Source organism: Drosophila elegans, unplaced genomic scaffold (assembly GCF_018152505.1).
Source record: "Drosophila elegans isolate 14027-0461.03 unplaced genomic scaffold, ASM1815250v1 contig_183, whole genome shotgun sequence".
NCBI classification, from domain to species: Eukaryota; Metazoa; Arthropoda; class Insecta; order Diptera; family Drosophilidae; genus Drosophila; species Drosophila elegans.
In genome coordinates this window covers 3,169,459-3,182,901 of record NW_024545550.1, presented here as the reverse complement: position 1 = coordinate 3,182,901, position 13,443 = coordinate 3,169,459, and the positions used below count along the sequence as shown (strand labels likewise).

The following is a 13,443-nucleotide window of genomic DNA, read 5'->3' as shown; positions in this document are numbered from 1 at the left end:
GTATTTTAACCCCCAGATCCGCACCATCTCGATCGGCAAGGATAGTCAGCGTTGTGTGGTGGGCTGCGATGACACGCGGGCGCTGATCTACGACATGCACGCCGGTAAACTGGTAAGATCCATGCCCCCGAATCCGGGGCCAGTGACCGCCGTGCATGCGATGGACAACGACGACTTCCTGGTCACCGTCGGCGGCAACAAGATTACCTTCTACTCGTTCCGCAACGAGGAGCTCTACGTGAATCCCTACTCGCGTCATCCGCGTCGCAAGCGCAGCTTGAAGCGCCATGCGCAGGCGCAGCGATCGCCGTCGACCACATTGCCACCGATCACCTGCTTCGACCTGTCCCGCGACTCCCAGCAAATGGCCATCGCCTCCGGCCGCAGTGTCCACCTGATGCGAATCAATACGCCGGAGTACCAGTGCACGCTGGAGGGTCATTCGGCCGGGGTTTCCTGCCTGAAGTTTGCGCCGAATGGCGAGTTCCTGGCCACCGGCTCCGAGGATCGATTGGTGCTCATTTGGAACCTGGCACAGGGGGAGATCAGCCATACGTTTAAGGGTCATGCCGCACCGGTGGTCAAGGTGGTGGTCCTGATGGACTCTCTGCGCGTTATCTCCACGGATCGGGACTCTCTGCTGCTCGTTTGGATGGCCCACTCGGGCAATCTGCTGCAGACCATCCAGGGACCCTACAAGAGTCTGGCCGTAACCAACAACATGCGGTTTGCCGCCTCCACCAACGGGGATAACACCCTCAAGATCTGGTCACTCACGCAGGAGGACGAGAAGTACTCCGTTTCGCACTCGGATGAGATCACCTGCTTCGAGATCAGTGCGGATAGTGCCCACATCATCAGCGGATCACGGGACATGTCCTTGAAGGTCTGGCAGGCGACGGGCGGCAAGCTCAGCCAGGTGCTGGTGGGGCACAGCGATGCCGTCACCTGCGTGGCCGTTTCGGTGACCAACAAGACCCAGGTGTTGTCCGGCTCCAAGGACACGAATCTCATCATCTGGGACCTGCTCACCGGCGAGGAGGTGCACACGCTGGCAGGACATCTGGGCCCAGTGATTGGCGTTAAAGTTTCGGCAGATGGTGAGTTAAGCCAAGCTCTTGTAGCTTCAAATGATTATATGGGTATTTATGTTCCAAAAAAAACATATGAAGAAACGTAATGGTCGAGAACTCGACCTTTAGATACTTGTTACTCATCATTAAGTGCTTCCATCTGCCAAAAAAACTACAATAATGCTCATAACTTCTAAAATAATGGTCCGATTTGGAAAATAATTTGTATGATTCGGTATATATTGAACGAACAAACATATAAACTTTCGCTTAAATTTACATTTTAAGTCCCAAATCCGTAGCTTTTATAGTTTGAGAACGTTGGGAGTTCATACGGGCATACTGATATTAATAACGCCTAATTAACGCTACCCTCTACTTTTTACATACTTTTTCAGTAACGGGTGTATTTATAATATCCTCATTTTATTTATTCGAAACGCTCTTTTTTTAAAACAGGTTCCACTGCAGTTTCGGGAAGCGATGACAAGACCCTGATCGTTTGGGAGACCAAGCGTGGATTGGCTCTGACCTCGCTCCAAATGCATGTGCCCTTCACCCACTTTGACATCAGTTTGGAGGTGTCTCGAGTTCTGGTCCAACTGGTGGACAGCTACAATCTCCCCGTGATTTGTTTACACAACACCCCGGCGCAGTACGTCAAGCTGCCCACTTATTCGGGTCCCAGCAAGGATGTTGAAGGTATGGTTTATTTCCTAACGCTCTCTTATAAATCGATTATGGATAACTGCTTAATAAACGCATTTCAAAAGACATACATATCTGTGTAACAGGGTTTCATTAAATAACACATACATTTTTTTACGTTTGTGATAATGTTTTATATTATTTATTTATTATTTTTATAAATATATTTGTTCGCCAACAAATAACTCTTTTAATGGTTACTTAACTATTACTAAACTAAATATTTTGTGAAAAAAAGGCAGTTTAAGATTGTTTTCTTAATTAAATCCCGAAGGGAGCATGGCGAAAATTGGTTAAGACAATGCAATGCTCTACAAATGGGCTCATTCAAGGCATTATTTGGTCTGTAAATCGGAATGAAGTTCAGTATTACGGGGCAATCAATTTTGGCAATGAGCAGGTCATATTCTGAATTAAATAGTCATAACTACCTAACATAATATATGTGATGCATGCATTGTCTACAAATAAAACAACCTCATTTCCTTGCAGATCTGCGACCGCAGGGACCCAAGCGGCAGATGAAGCGGCTGCTGAAGAAGGAGGTCTCCTTGGACACGTACACCTGGCAGAAGAAGTATGGCCACCTGACCTCCTCGGTGATGATGGCCCAGGTGGATGAGCGTCTGAAGCGTCGCTTCAGCGTCTCGGCCAGCATGGAGGAGATCTCGAAGATCGCCGAGAACAAGACGGGAGCCTCGCAGGCGAATTTGGGGCCGGAGCAGGCGGCTCTGGCCCAATCGCAGCACTTTGACCAGCTGGAGGCGCTGTGGAACAAGCGGTCGCCGCCCAGAAGGCGTCACAATGCGGTAAGTGGTCAGTGGTCTCCATTCAAGACCCACTTTCTCTCTATCTCTCTTGGAAGGAGCAAATGGAAGGACCTTAGCTGCAGTTCGCTTTAATGTCTGTGTAATCCTTTGGTACTCGTAGTAGATGCGCTCACTATTTTGGTTTTTCTGTTTCGTCTCCTTTCTTTTCGTTTCATTTCGCTTCGTCTCTGTTTGCTTACACACCAATCTGCAATCTGTGCAATGTGCAACGTGCAACATGCAATATGCAATGTGCAATGTGCAATGGGCTATCTGAACCCATTAACAGGGTCTCTCGAGGCAAACTTCGTTGGTGGAGGACCGTCTCGAATCTTCGGACGACGATGAGTACCAGGATGAGCGCGCAGGTATGTTGTCCGCCTCCTACGATAACATCCACCTCCTTGCACGTTTGCCCGGCCTCCGGTCCCTGCACGATGCATGGAAAACGAACAGTCTGCGGGAGCGGGAGCCACGTCGCTCCGGCCGCACCAAGTTCTATGTGAGCACACCCCCACCACAGAACTCGCAGGACAGCAGCAGCCTGCAGCTGGACACCAACACCAACATTTACACCAACATCTACACCAACACCAACACCACAACGATTCACGACCACCACGGACAGTGCGGATGTGCGGATGGGGGGCTGGTGGTGGCTCCGGACCTGGTCAGGGACCTCCTTGGCGCCCCATCTGCACCCGAGTCCCCGCAACGGATCTCCCTGCGTCAGTTGCTCCACTGGCCCAGTCTTAAGTCTCGCCTTTGGCGGCGCCAGCGGAACTGTCAGTCCCTGCAGCCGAACATCCGGCTCAATCCGCCCGACCAACTCCCCCGCCGCCTCCGACCCACGCCCATCATTGTGGTGGAGAACTACGATGTCCGCCGTGTGCAGCAGCTGCGCACGGATCTCGTCCTGCATCCGCAGACGAGTCGGGCCTCTGTGGGTCACATCGAGGTGGCCGGCAGCGAGCAGATTCTGGCCAAAAAGGCCACCTCTTCCTTCTGGCAGCGCCGCTGGCATCTCCTGCGCCACAAGGCCACCAATCACCGGTCCGAGTCCAGCCAGCATGGTCACCCAATGCCACTCCGGGATACCGGCAATTCCCATTCGAATAACAGCACTCCCGATCCCACGGCCAATTGCAATGACTGTGTGGCCCAATGACGACGACAATGGGCAGGCACCCAACCACCGACCCCACTGAACCGCCACACCACCACCAATCTGCACCGCCACCATTACACCACCACTTCCGTTCTCCAGCACCACTTTTGCCACCCTGTGTCCGTAGTTTTGGCCATGCGTAGTTTTTCGCCATTAGTCAACTTTCACTTATTTATTTTAATAAATTTCCACAAGGTTTATTTCGTTTTATTTTGATTGCTCGTTCAATTATACCCAATTATCTATGGTCAAATTGTCCGGAAACTGTGTCCAGGTGAGTACACTCCAGAAATCAGGGACTAAACTTGGGTAAAATACGGTTAGAGCTGGGTGTTTTATAAGGGTGTCAAAAATTCCTTAAAACTAAAATTCCACTAAATTGTTATAAAAAATATTCTAGTCGTAAAGCTGTAAAACTAAGTTTCAACACATTAAACTGGTGATCTTAGGATATATAATATTAAACGAGATATAACAACTTTTTTTTTTAATTCAGTTAAGCTTTAATTAAGTTGCAACATAAATATTAAATTGGTGTTGTTAGGATATCAAATATAAAATATATAATATTTAAAGGAGATATCACGAATTTTTTTTTTTTAAATTCGCTTCAATTTAATTCCAACAAAAGTTCTTTTAGTTTGAATCATTAAAGGATCTAATTTAAGAAATTTCAACAACTACTTAAATAGCTTCGCTGCCTTTTATATAATCTCAGTTCAATTGAGATAAAAATATTCCTAGATCTTTTTGTTCTGAACTGCAACTAAACCCTATCAAACTTTTAAAGAAACCCGTAAACTCACAGCTTAAATACATGTTAAACCCTTGTAACGAGACTGTGGATGCCATTTTCCATTGTTAATTATAATTAGTTTTACCCCAGGTAATGACAGGGCTAGTCCGCGTGTTTTCGACTGTAATGGCTTTCGAGTAAATGGCTGCATCATGAATATTAAGTGCTCATCCGACCAGTGGTCGTGCTCATTTCGCACTGGCCAATGCATAAAAGTGCAATCAATAAATTCGCAACGCGATTAACTCGATAAGCAAACAAGAGACCATCGCATCGTTGGCCGAGTAATGAATTGAACGAATTAAAAGCAATCAATTCCAGTCGAGCGAAAACAAAAACGAAAGCGAATCGAATCGAATCGAATCGAATGGGTTCAGAGACTTGTGGGTGGGTTCCCATGGGGTCCAGTGAGGTAAGCAGCTCGTTCTCCAAGCTCTACGTTAAGTTCATCCATCCTCCTCAGGCATGTTTTGCTTTCAGCCAAAGAAACAAGTACGCAAAACCCCGAAAAACCAAGACAGAACTTGAGGCTGTGTACCATAATACATACTTGTACTACCATGTATACTACATATAAAGTGTTATCCGCTTTCTCGTTCTCTAAGTATGTGTTTTCACTTTCGACTCCTCTCGATTTTATAACGTTTTACGCTCTCTCGATGTGTATATATACTATATATCTTCCTGCATATTTAAATACTCGTTCCGTTTAAAGTTGTTGCCTAGTTTGGCCACGATTCTGCTGCTAAACTAAAATGAACAAAAATACCAAAAAATAAAAAACAAAAAAAATAAAAAAAAACGAAAAATGAAAATGAAGTTCCCATTTTCCATTCCAACTATCCAAACCACAACTCCGAATGAACCACCACAACCACAACCAACAGCCACCGCCCACAGTTCGAAAACCAGTTCCCGCAGCTCACTGCTCCCATAAACAATTGCAACCGGAACAGTAGCCACCAACGGCAGGCAGCGTGAATAAATACTACAAATATAATAATAACCCGCAAGAAAAACAAAAATTGTAAACCATTTAGATTAGTTTCCCCACTCGATTGGCATGTTATCTCCAGTGTTTTCCAAATCGCAGCTAGTTCAACGTATGTAGAGCACTTTGCAAGAACCCAACCACAGAACCAGAACGGCACTCCAAAATTGACTAACTCCCCCAATCTGGCTAATTTCGGTTTAAATTTCGTTTCTAGATGACTTCGACGACTTCTTTCAGTGGGGATAGGACGTTAAGATTAGTTAATTAGGATAAAATATCACATTGTTATGGCTAGGGACTAGACACATTTACCTTTCGAAAATACGGGCATACCTCAAATGCAACTGCTGAAAAAAAAACACTTTTGAGAATTCTACACAGTCTATAGAGAACTCGTAAAATAGCATATTTATAACCACAAAAGAAATAACGACCTCTGCACGGCCAGCTAAATGCCATCAAGTAAGTATGCTACCAGGTCGCAATGACACATATCCCCTAGCCGAACCACTAGAGTCATAGAGTTAATAGAGCTTAACCATCTTAATTTGGCCAATGGCCACAGCGAAAGCCTTTGCTTTGATGTCTCGTGCAAGTAACGTTTATTTGGCAATTGCTATTAGAGCTGGACGTGAACGAACGTAGATGCCAGCAAGTAATTCGGTGTTGGGCATGTCACTCTAGACCGATGCCACTAATCACAGAGACAAACTAAAGCACATTCCGAATTTGTTGTCGATTTATGCAGATCATTTCGCTTCAGGAGGAGGAGGATACCACAAGGGATAAGGCCTGAAGCAGCGTCAGCAGCACCATCCATTAAATGGCATACTTATCCAAAATGACAATGGAAAGCAATAACCCATCTCCCATTTATCTTTGTAGATGTAAACCAATAACATAACATAACATAGTTAAATCTGATAAACCACCGTCTCAGACTTTGTAGGAATTATAGCTTTAAGTGAGCCAATTTCGACATTTTATTGTTGTAGAGTGTTTTATGTACCTACTAGACCCGAGCTAAATGTTGATTGTATTGACACAATAACGCAATAACTTAGAATCTGTTCAAATGAGAAATGCAAATACAAACTCTCTGAAGGGGTAAAAAGCGTAACTATGCTTAAAAACACAAGTAAAAACAAGTGAAAACAAGAAAAGAAACACACACACACCGACACAAGCACAAAGACACGAACATTGATGGTTAGTTAAGGAAACAAGCAAATGTATATATTTTAAGCTATGATGTTCGCTGTAGAATTAGTATTACCACGACCTCAGTTCGAAATGCACTTTTTCGGGTCAAGGGCTTGCACTTCCCGCGGATATAACTTCAATAACTTTCTGACAATCAGAGGTTCTAGCCTGGAACGAAAAAACAAAAAAAAAAACAAACAAACAACCACAAAGCAAATCTACAACTGAGAACGACAAATGGATATTTCTACACCGGATATTTCTATGCATGCCACAAGTGAAACTTCGTTAAAAATAAGCAATTAATGTCTATGTAGTCTAGTGTAGTGTCCACCTAGTGTAGCTGAGCCACGAGCATCTCCCGAGGAACTATGCATCTGGAAACGGAAACAGATACGGATACGGATACGGATACGGCAACGGAATCGGAATCGGTTAGCGATATCGAATAAAAACACACACTGAAAAATGTACACCCTGTCTATGTCTATTAACTCGAAATTAAACTCAACTTTACTGGAGAAAAGCAAAACGGAATTTTTATTTATACATATTAATACAGATTATTAGTTCCAAATGTTTAAATTATAATTTATCATCTGAAAAGTTAGAGAAATAACTTGCTTTATTTTTAAATTGAAAAATGTTTTTTACTTTAAATAAATTTAATTTTTTTTTGGTTTTGTTCTCCTAAGATCAAAAGCTACAAAGGTAAAAGATGTACCAAATATGTAAGCTTGAATATGCTACAGCGAACAAAGACCACTGTGATTTTCTTTAATTATTTTTTTTGGAGGTCTGGAAATCTAGATGAATGGATTGTGGGTCAAGGCTCAGACGGAGACACATGCACATCGAGTTGGCAACAATTAATTCGGTTTCCCCTGTCCTCTGACATTATGCATGGCTTTCATCTTTCACTCTTCATTATTCGGCCCATCTGTCCGCCCGTCGGCAGCCATTGTTTGTTTGCAGTTCTCCGGCCATTATGACACCATTTGCCAAGCCAATGTCAAACAAAAGCCAAAGCGTCCACATCAGCATCGTGGGCGGGACTTTGGGTGGATAAAACCGCAGACGCAGCCATTTTGTTTGCACTGTCTAATGAGAAAAGTTTGCGGAAAGCATTGACAATGAATGCTGCTGATAAGAGTGAATGAATGTATATGTGGGTCAGGTTCCACAATATTCGCCAAGGAAAATCACATTCTCATCGCACATACATAGGCACAAGTCCTGATCGATGGCCATATACGCGATTAATGAGCTACCAGGAAATGTGGAAAATAGTGGGCCTCGGTCAACCCTTTTCAGCTTTGGTCTCTAATTACTTTTGTTTTTTCGGCCAAGACGTAAAGCCATGGAAAAGGCAGAAAATGCCGTGCACTAGCACTTATGAATTGAACCCACTGAACCGCAGACAAATCGAGTGGATGCTCCACTCAGACCTCCATGGGAATGCGAATACTTAGCTTTTGGTTTTTCGGCGAATTTATGAGCTTCTCGTACTCGCTTGCGGCACAAGTTTTGGGTAAAGGAAAATTCTGGAAAATGCCAACGTTGCGAAAGGCTTCAAAAAATGCCTCCGCATCATGCTGCTACTTGTCCGTCTAAATGGATTTTCCCTGCTCTGGAGCCGCATAATTGCAGGCGAACACAAGGCACTGAACACTGCGAATGTGCATTTACCTCCCTCTCATAACTTCTACACATAAAACAAAACATCTAATGAAACCAAAATGTTATAGGTATAGTTGTTATATAAAAAAAAAATTTTTATGAATAAAACTTAATATATTGCCTGACTTAGGAAATTTCACAATTATTCACAATCATAACATTTTTAATTATAAAGTATTGTTTTAAATCCATTAAAATATAAAAACCTATTATGTTATTTCAAAATTTTTTAACGAAATCTATATTGATATTCTTTCTATTTACCAAAAATCATTTGTCAAAAACTCTTTATTTCATTTTGTAAGTGAAATACTTATTTTACAAGCAATTGGTTAAAAAAAATATGTAACTTATAGTACTTTTCCCCTCAGTGTACATTTCTAAGCTTGGCACAGCCAAACACATACATATAGCTTCTGTCCTTGCCTGCTATCATCGTCAAATCAAGCATACGCAGCGTATAACGAGAGAAACAGAGAAACATTTGAAAGGCATTCTGAACAGTCGGGAAACTTTATGGCGAAGTCCTAGCCATGTATTAGGAACTTTCAGACATTGTCAAGTGAAAGTAACCAAGTAGAAATGGGGAGACACGAAAAACAGATCTGAGGCTGAATAAAAAACTAACACTGACAACACAGCAAAGTATCTGGATTAAGTGGGGCCACTTGCCGCTGGCCTTAAATCCATTCGTCCACCAACGATTTTCCCGCAGGCAAACAATAAAAAAAACCATCCAAAAAACTACACACATTATCTTTCATCTCGCTTTAGAGATTTGTTCGCGTTTAGCGAGTTAAAAAAGGAAAGCCGGAAAATTACCAGATTAGGGCTTTTAATTTAATGAAGGACGAGCAGAAAAACGTATATTTTTAATTAAGAAATTTATTTACTTCTTGAAAAATTAAATGGGAAACTGCAAAACAATTTAGACAAATAAACCTAATAAATTAAAAAGAAAACATTGGCTTTATATATTATTATATTAATTATATTTTATATTAACATTTTTTTTATTTAATTACCTTTTAATTTAAAACTAATTTTCGAAAGCTGACGAATTAGATAAAATAAAACTCTTCTCATAGACAATAATTTGTTGTAAGAAATTTATTTTGGTTTAGTTTAAGTTATATTTTGGAAAAATTTAAGTTTATTTTGAAAGTATTAAGAGGAGACATTATTTTTCAAAATTTCCCTAAGCACTCTTCCATTAAGACTCCCCTGACCAATGGTCATTCCCGCGGAGACTTTCCTTTTGAAATGAAAATGGTACTATTATGATTTCAGGAGCAATCCCCGATAGATTTGCTGCTGCTCGCCTTGCCAATCAGCTGAAAGCAAACAACCAAATCTGAATAATGCATTACCCGGCACTTCCCATCCACTCCGCCCCTCCATGGGGTAGTATAAGAAGCCACATCCCACCAGGAGGAGCCATTTGCCCAGTGCCCGCTGCAGGACACTGATATCGAAAGCAATTTCCGTTGTGATTGCCACAGTTCCCTAATCCCCGCAACGGATGCACGCAAATGAGAGACTGACGCCGGAGTAGGACGTTGCCGGGGACAACGACGATAACAAGTAGTCCTGGCAACTGCCATCAATCAATTCGAAACAGAAAGCGAGCTCAGCAGGAGGTCACCACAGATCCGAGATAGTTAAAAATTAAAACAAAAAATTAAGGTCAAGATGTTGTGGGGTCTTAGCTCGGCATTGGATCTGTACGAGGAGTATCTGAAGGCCTTTAAGATCAACGATGATCCTTTGCGGGAGGAAGGAGATGCGGAAGGAGCAGGCGGAGACGAACCATCAAACAGCCTAAACATCCTCATCTGCGGCGGAGCTGATCCGCGTCATTTGATTAAGACTCTGGCCAAGCGATACACCCATCGCATCCGACCCAAACTCAACATCTACGTGCTGGATGGCTGCGCCGAAATTGTGGCCAGGAACATGTTGCTCCTGGGCGTGGCCCTGGAGGATCCGGAGTCCTTTAGCCTGGTGTGCAAGGTGCATCTGTTCATGGACCTCTACGGAAATGCGGTGGTGCGGCCCAGCTCACATCACTATATGGCCGCCAAGGGGCGCACTCTGCTGGAAATGGTCACCAATGATGAGAAACTTCGGCGCTTGGCCCCCATGCTGAATGTTGAGGGACTGAAGTACAAGGAGCGTGATGGCTTGGAGATGGCCTTCAGTTTCTGGCAACCACATCCCTGGAATATATTCGAGGTGACCTCCTACTGGGAGCAGCGATCGAGGGCTCTCCTGGGCACCCGTTACGACCATCGCAATGGGGCCTTCGACTGGGACCTGAGCATGACCCTGAAGGATCGTGGGGGACAGCAAATCTGCTCGCAGGAGTATCGCTACTGGCGGGAATCGGGCGTGGCCTTTGTTTTCCCGGAATATGAGCATTGCAAGCCGAACAAAACTCTGGCCGCTGGTTTGGTGCGAAACGGACGCACCTTCATTCATCGTGGCTATGTGGGCGATATCCAGACTGGTCCCTTTTGTGGCTTCGGGCTGCGCACCACAGAGGAGCGGATGCATCACTCGGTCCATGGGGATAACGATTATCGCGCTACTGACATAACTGAGCGCAACCTTTTGGAACTATTTCATGAGCTGCAGACACAGACCGCCTACGAGCACGATCCCACGCGCTCCCGCAGATACGGCTCTGTTCAGTTGCTGATGACGCCGTTGCTTAACCACCAGGAAGTGGACGCGACGGGGCAGGCATCCTACGATAAGCCCTGGATCCCAGTGCCCGGAGTAACAGTGCACTATGTGTCGCCCATGGAAATGGTGCAACTGCAGCAGGGGGCAGTTCGCTGGAACAACATGTTCGACGTTGCCTTCGTGGCCTACAACTATTACACTTTCCTGAGCAAGGACTTCTTTCAGGCTCTGCGCTCGCAGGCACTTTTTGTGCTGGAGACCAAACTGATGACTGTGGAGCGCAAGGATCATGTGCAGGAGTTCGAGGCCAAGGCCAAGGAGCTGTTGAAGCAGTCCGGCCTTAAGGCGGCCATCAACTACCAGGCCATCAATGCGAAGAACATGTGGCTCAAATATAAGAAGACTGACCAAGATGAAGCGGAAGATGAGCTGGAACCAGAGCCGGAAAGTTTTCCGGCCATTGATTGCGACGAAGATTTTGACGTTCCTTCTGCAAATGATTGTAAGCTGGTTATAGAAGAAATTACCTCAGAGAATCAAACTGTTGCAGCGATTAAAAGGGAAGTGGAGGCAGAAGATTCAATACCACCAAAGAACCTCTTTCCGTAAAGCCCCTGCAATCTGAACTGAAATAAAAGTACAGTTTAATGAATACAACAGGTAACTTTAATTTTGTCGCTGCTTCTTCTTATGCTTCCCCGTGGCCCAAGTGTCCAGTTGGAACTCCATGCCTTCCCGGCGCTGCCTAACCTTTTGGGGTGTTGCAAATGACGAGGCCTTCCGCCGATCCTCCTCGAAGTCCAGCAGATGATCGATTCGCATATTGAGTTTCCTGGCTCGCGTGCCCGTACCCCAGTGATCTTTCTCCCTGCGATGCTGGAATTCATTCTCCACGACCTTCCGCCGGGGCACATGTTTCAGTGCCGCCTCCCAGTTGCCGGTTTTCTTGAGGTCCAGCATGATGTTGATCATTTGGTTGAGAGTGAGGGATTTGCCCGAACCCGATCCCCACTGCAAGTAGCGATCCAGGGGCAGTTTCGCCATTCGCAGACCCAATCGCTTGGCTTTGGCCAGCGACAGTGGCTCATTGTTCATTGTGTCCACCATGGCACCAATGACATATACGTCATCTGGATTGTAGGTGACCAGATCCTCGCGGCAGTGAGGCGTTAGGTAGACGAGGTTCTGCTTGGGAAACAGCTCCGTAAAACACTGGGGATGCACGTTCATCGGGAACTCGGGGTTGAGCATGGTGGGAATGAAGCGCTGGAGGCTCTTCATTGTTCTGCTCTCCAGGTGGGCGTTGCAGTAGTGCAGATCAAAGGGCTCGTCGTTCAGGCGGTTTTCGGCGAAACACAGCATGAGCTGTTTGGCGGCATACGAAGCCTCCCGGTTATTCATGTGCTCGTCGTAGGAGCAATCCAGCACAATCTTGGGGGCGAACTGCATGGCTCGGGTCAGCCTGTTGTTCTGCCAGTGATTAATTGTGGTGTCGTAGATGCGCAGGAACATGGAGGTGTGACCCAGACCGTAAATGATGTGCGTGTTCTCATCGCGCTCCTTGCGCATCTCCTCTTTCCGCCGCACGGTGTCCTCCGCCCGCTGAACCTTCTTTCGCTGCTCCGATTCCTTCTTCATCTCGATTTGCCAGAGAAATGCAAAGTACTTGATCCGAGCCGATTTCGTGGGCAGGGTCAGCACGTGTTCCCAGTGGTGCTCCTGGAAGAAGTCAAGTGCCGGCACGCGGCGTCCCTCCTGATGGGCAATGTCTGCCTCCAGCTGAAGCACCTTAAGCCGCTTCTCTCGATCCTCTTTGGTCTCCGATATCTCCGATATCGCCTCATTATTTAATGCTGGAGTGGGCTGTGAGAAGGGGTTCACGAATTTTGGTTGGGTTTCTTGAGAGCCGGCTAGTGGGTTGCCTCTGCTGGAGGATTCCGATGCGTATCTGGCTGGCGTGGCACTACCCTTCAGCAGTTGGCTGCCCAGACGCCATCGTGCAAGGTGCTTCAGCATTCTATATATATTCCTTAGTGGCAGTTATAGTTATCGTGTTCTTAAGCTAAGTCGAAAATTAAATAACAGAAAGAGCACAATGTGGCGGGGTTGTCATCACTTGTTTTGGATGCACGCGTGGCATTGTGACTGCCAAATCAGAGAAACAGGTGATTTGTTATCTACATAGCTAATTTACTGTAAAAAACAGAAACTATTAACTACTTTAAATGTATTTAATTGCAAAAGTATTTACAAATAATAAAATCCAAGTATTTTTAAATATATAAAACCACGAGCAAACTATGTTAAGTTAACTTTACATTATG

At 45.0% G+C, this 13,443-nt stretch overlaps 3 protein-coding genes across 7 annotated transcripts in view; 2 read left to right on the top strand and 1 right to left on the bottom strand.

Moving 5' to 3' along the window:
- LOC108138774 (NACHT domain- and WD repeat-containing protein 1) overlaps positions 1–7,275 on the top strand; it is a 42,579-nt gene extending 35,304 nt beyond the window's left edge. For 2 of the 5 annotated variants that reach the window (XM_017261238.2, XM_017261247.2), the window contains exons 15-18: positions 17–1,100; positions 1,533–1,775; positions 2,274–2,590; positions 2,880–4,249. In XM_017261238.2, coding sequence (XP_017116727.1) covers positions 17–1,100; positions 1,533–1,775; positions 2,274–2,590; positions 2,880–3,758 — 2,523 coding nt within the window. In that variant the 3' untranslated portion in view covers positions 3,759–4,249. Of the gene's footprint in view, positions 1–16; positions 1,101–1,532; positions 1,776–2,273; positions 2,591–2,879; positions 4,250–5,441; positions 6,011–6,296 lie in introns of those variants that run through there. The other 3 variants (XR_001774145.2, XM_017261261.2, XM_017261269.2) reach the window with 3 other exon arrangements.
- Positions 7,276–10,025: 2,750 nt separating this feature from the next.
- LOC108139066 (dynein assembly factor 3, axonemal homolog) lies at positions 10,026–11,771 on the top strand. The gene has a single exon (XM_017261691.2). The coding sequence runs from the start codon at positions 10,124–10,126 to the stop codon at positions 11,726–11,728; it is 1,605 nt and encodes a 534-aa protein (XP_017117180.1). The 5' UTR covers positions 10,026–10,123; the 3' UTR covers positions 11,729–11,771.
- On the bottom strand, positions 11,763–13,244 carry LOC108139075 (mitochondrial ribonuclease P protein 1 homolog). Its single transcript, XM_017261702.2, has one exon. The coding sequence runs from the start codon at positions 13,133–13,135 to the stop codon at positions 11,786–11,788; it is 1,350 nt and encodes a 449-aa protein (XP_017117191.1). The 5' UTR covers positions 13,136–13,244; the 3' UTR covers positions 11,763–11,785.
- Positions 13,245–13,443: the final 199 nt, after the last annotated feature.

What these genes read in the sequence shown, in the direction of transcription:
- LOC108139066 (XM_017261691.2), top strand. Translation starts at nt 10,124, where the DNA reads ATGTTGTGGGGTCTTAGCTCGGCATTGGATCTGTACGAGGAGTATCTG.
- LOC108139075 (XM_017261702.2), bottom strand. Translation starts at nt 13,135, where the DNA reads ATGCTGAAGCACCTTGCACGATGGCGTCTGGGCAGCCAACTGCTGAAG.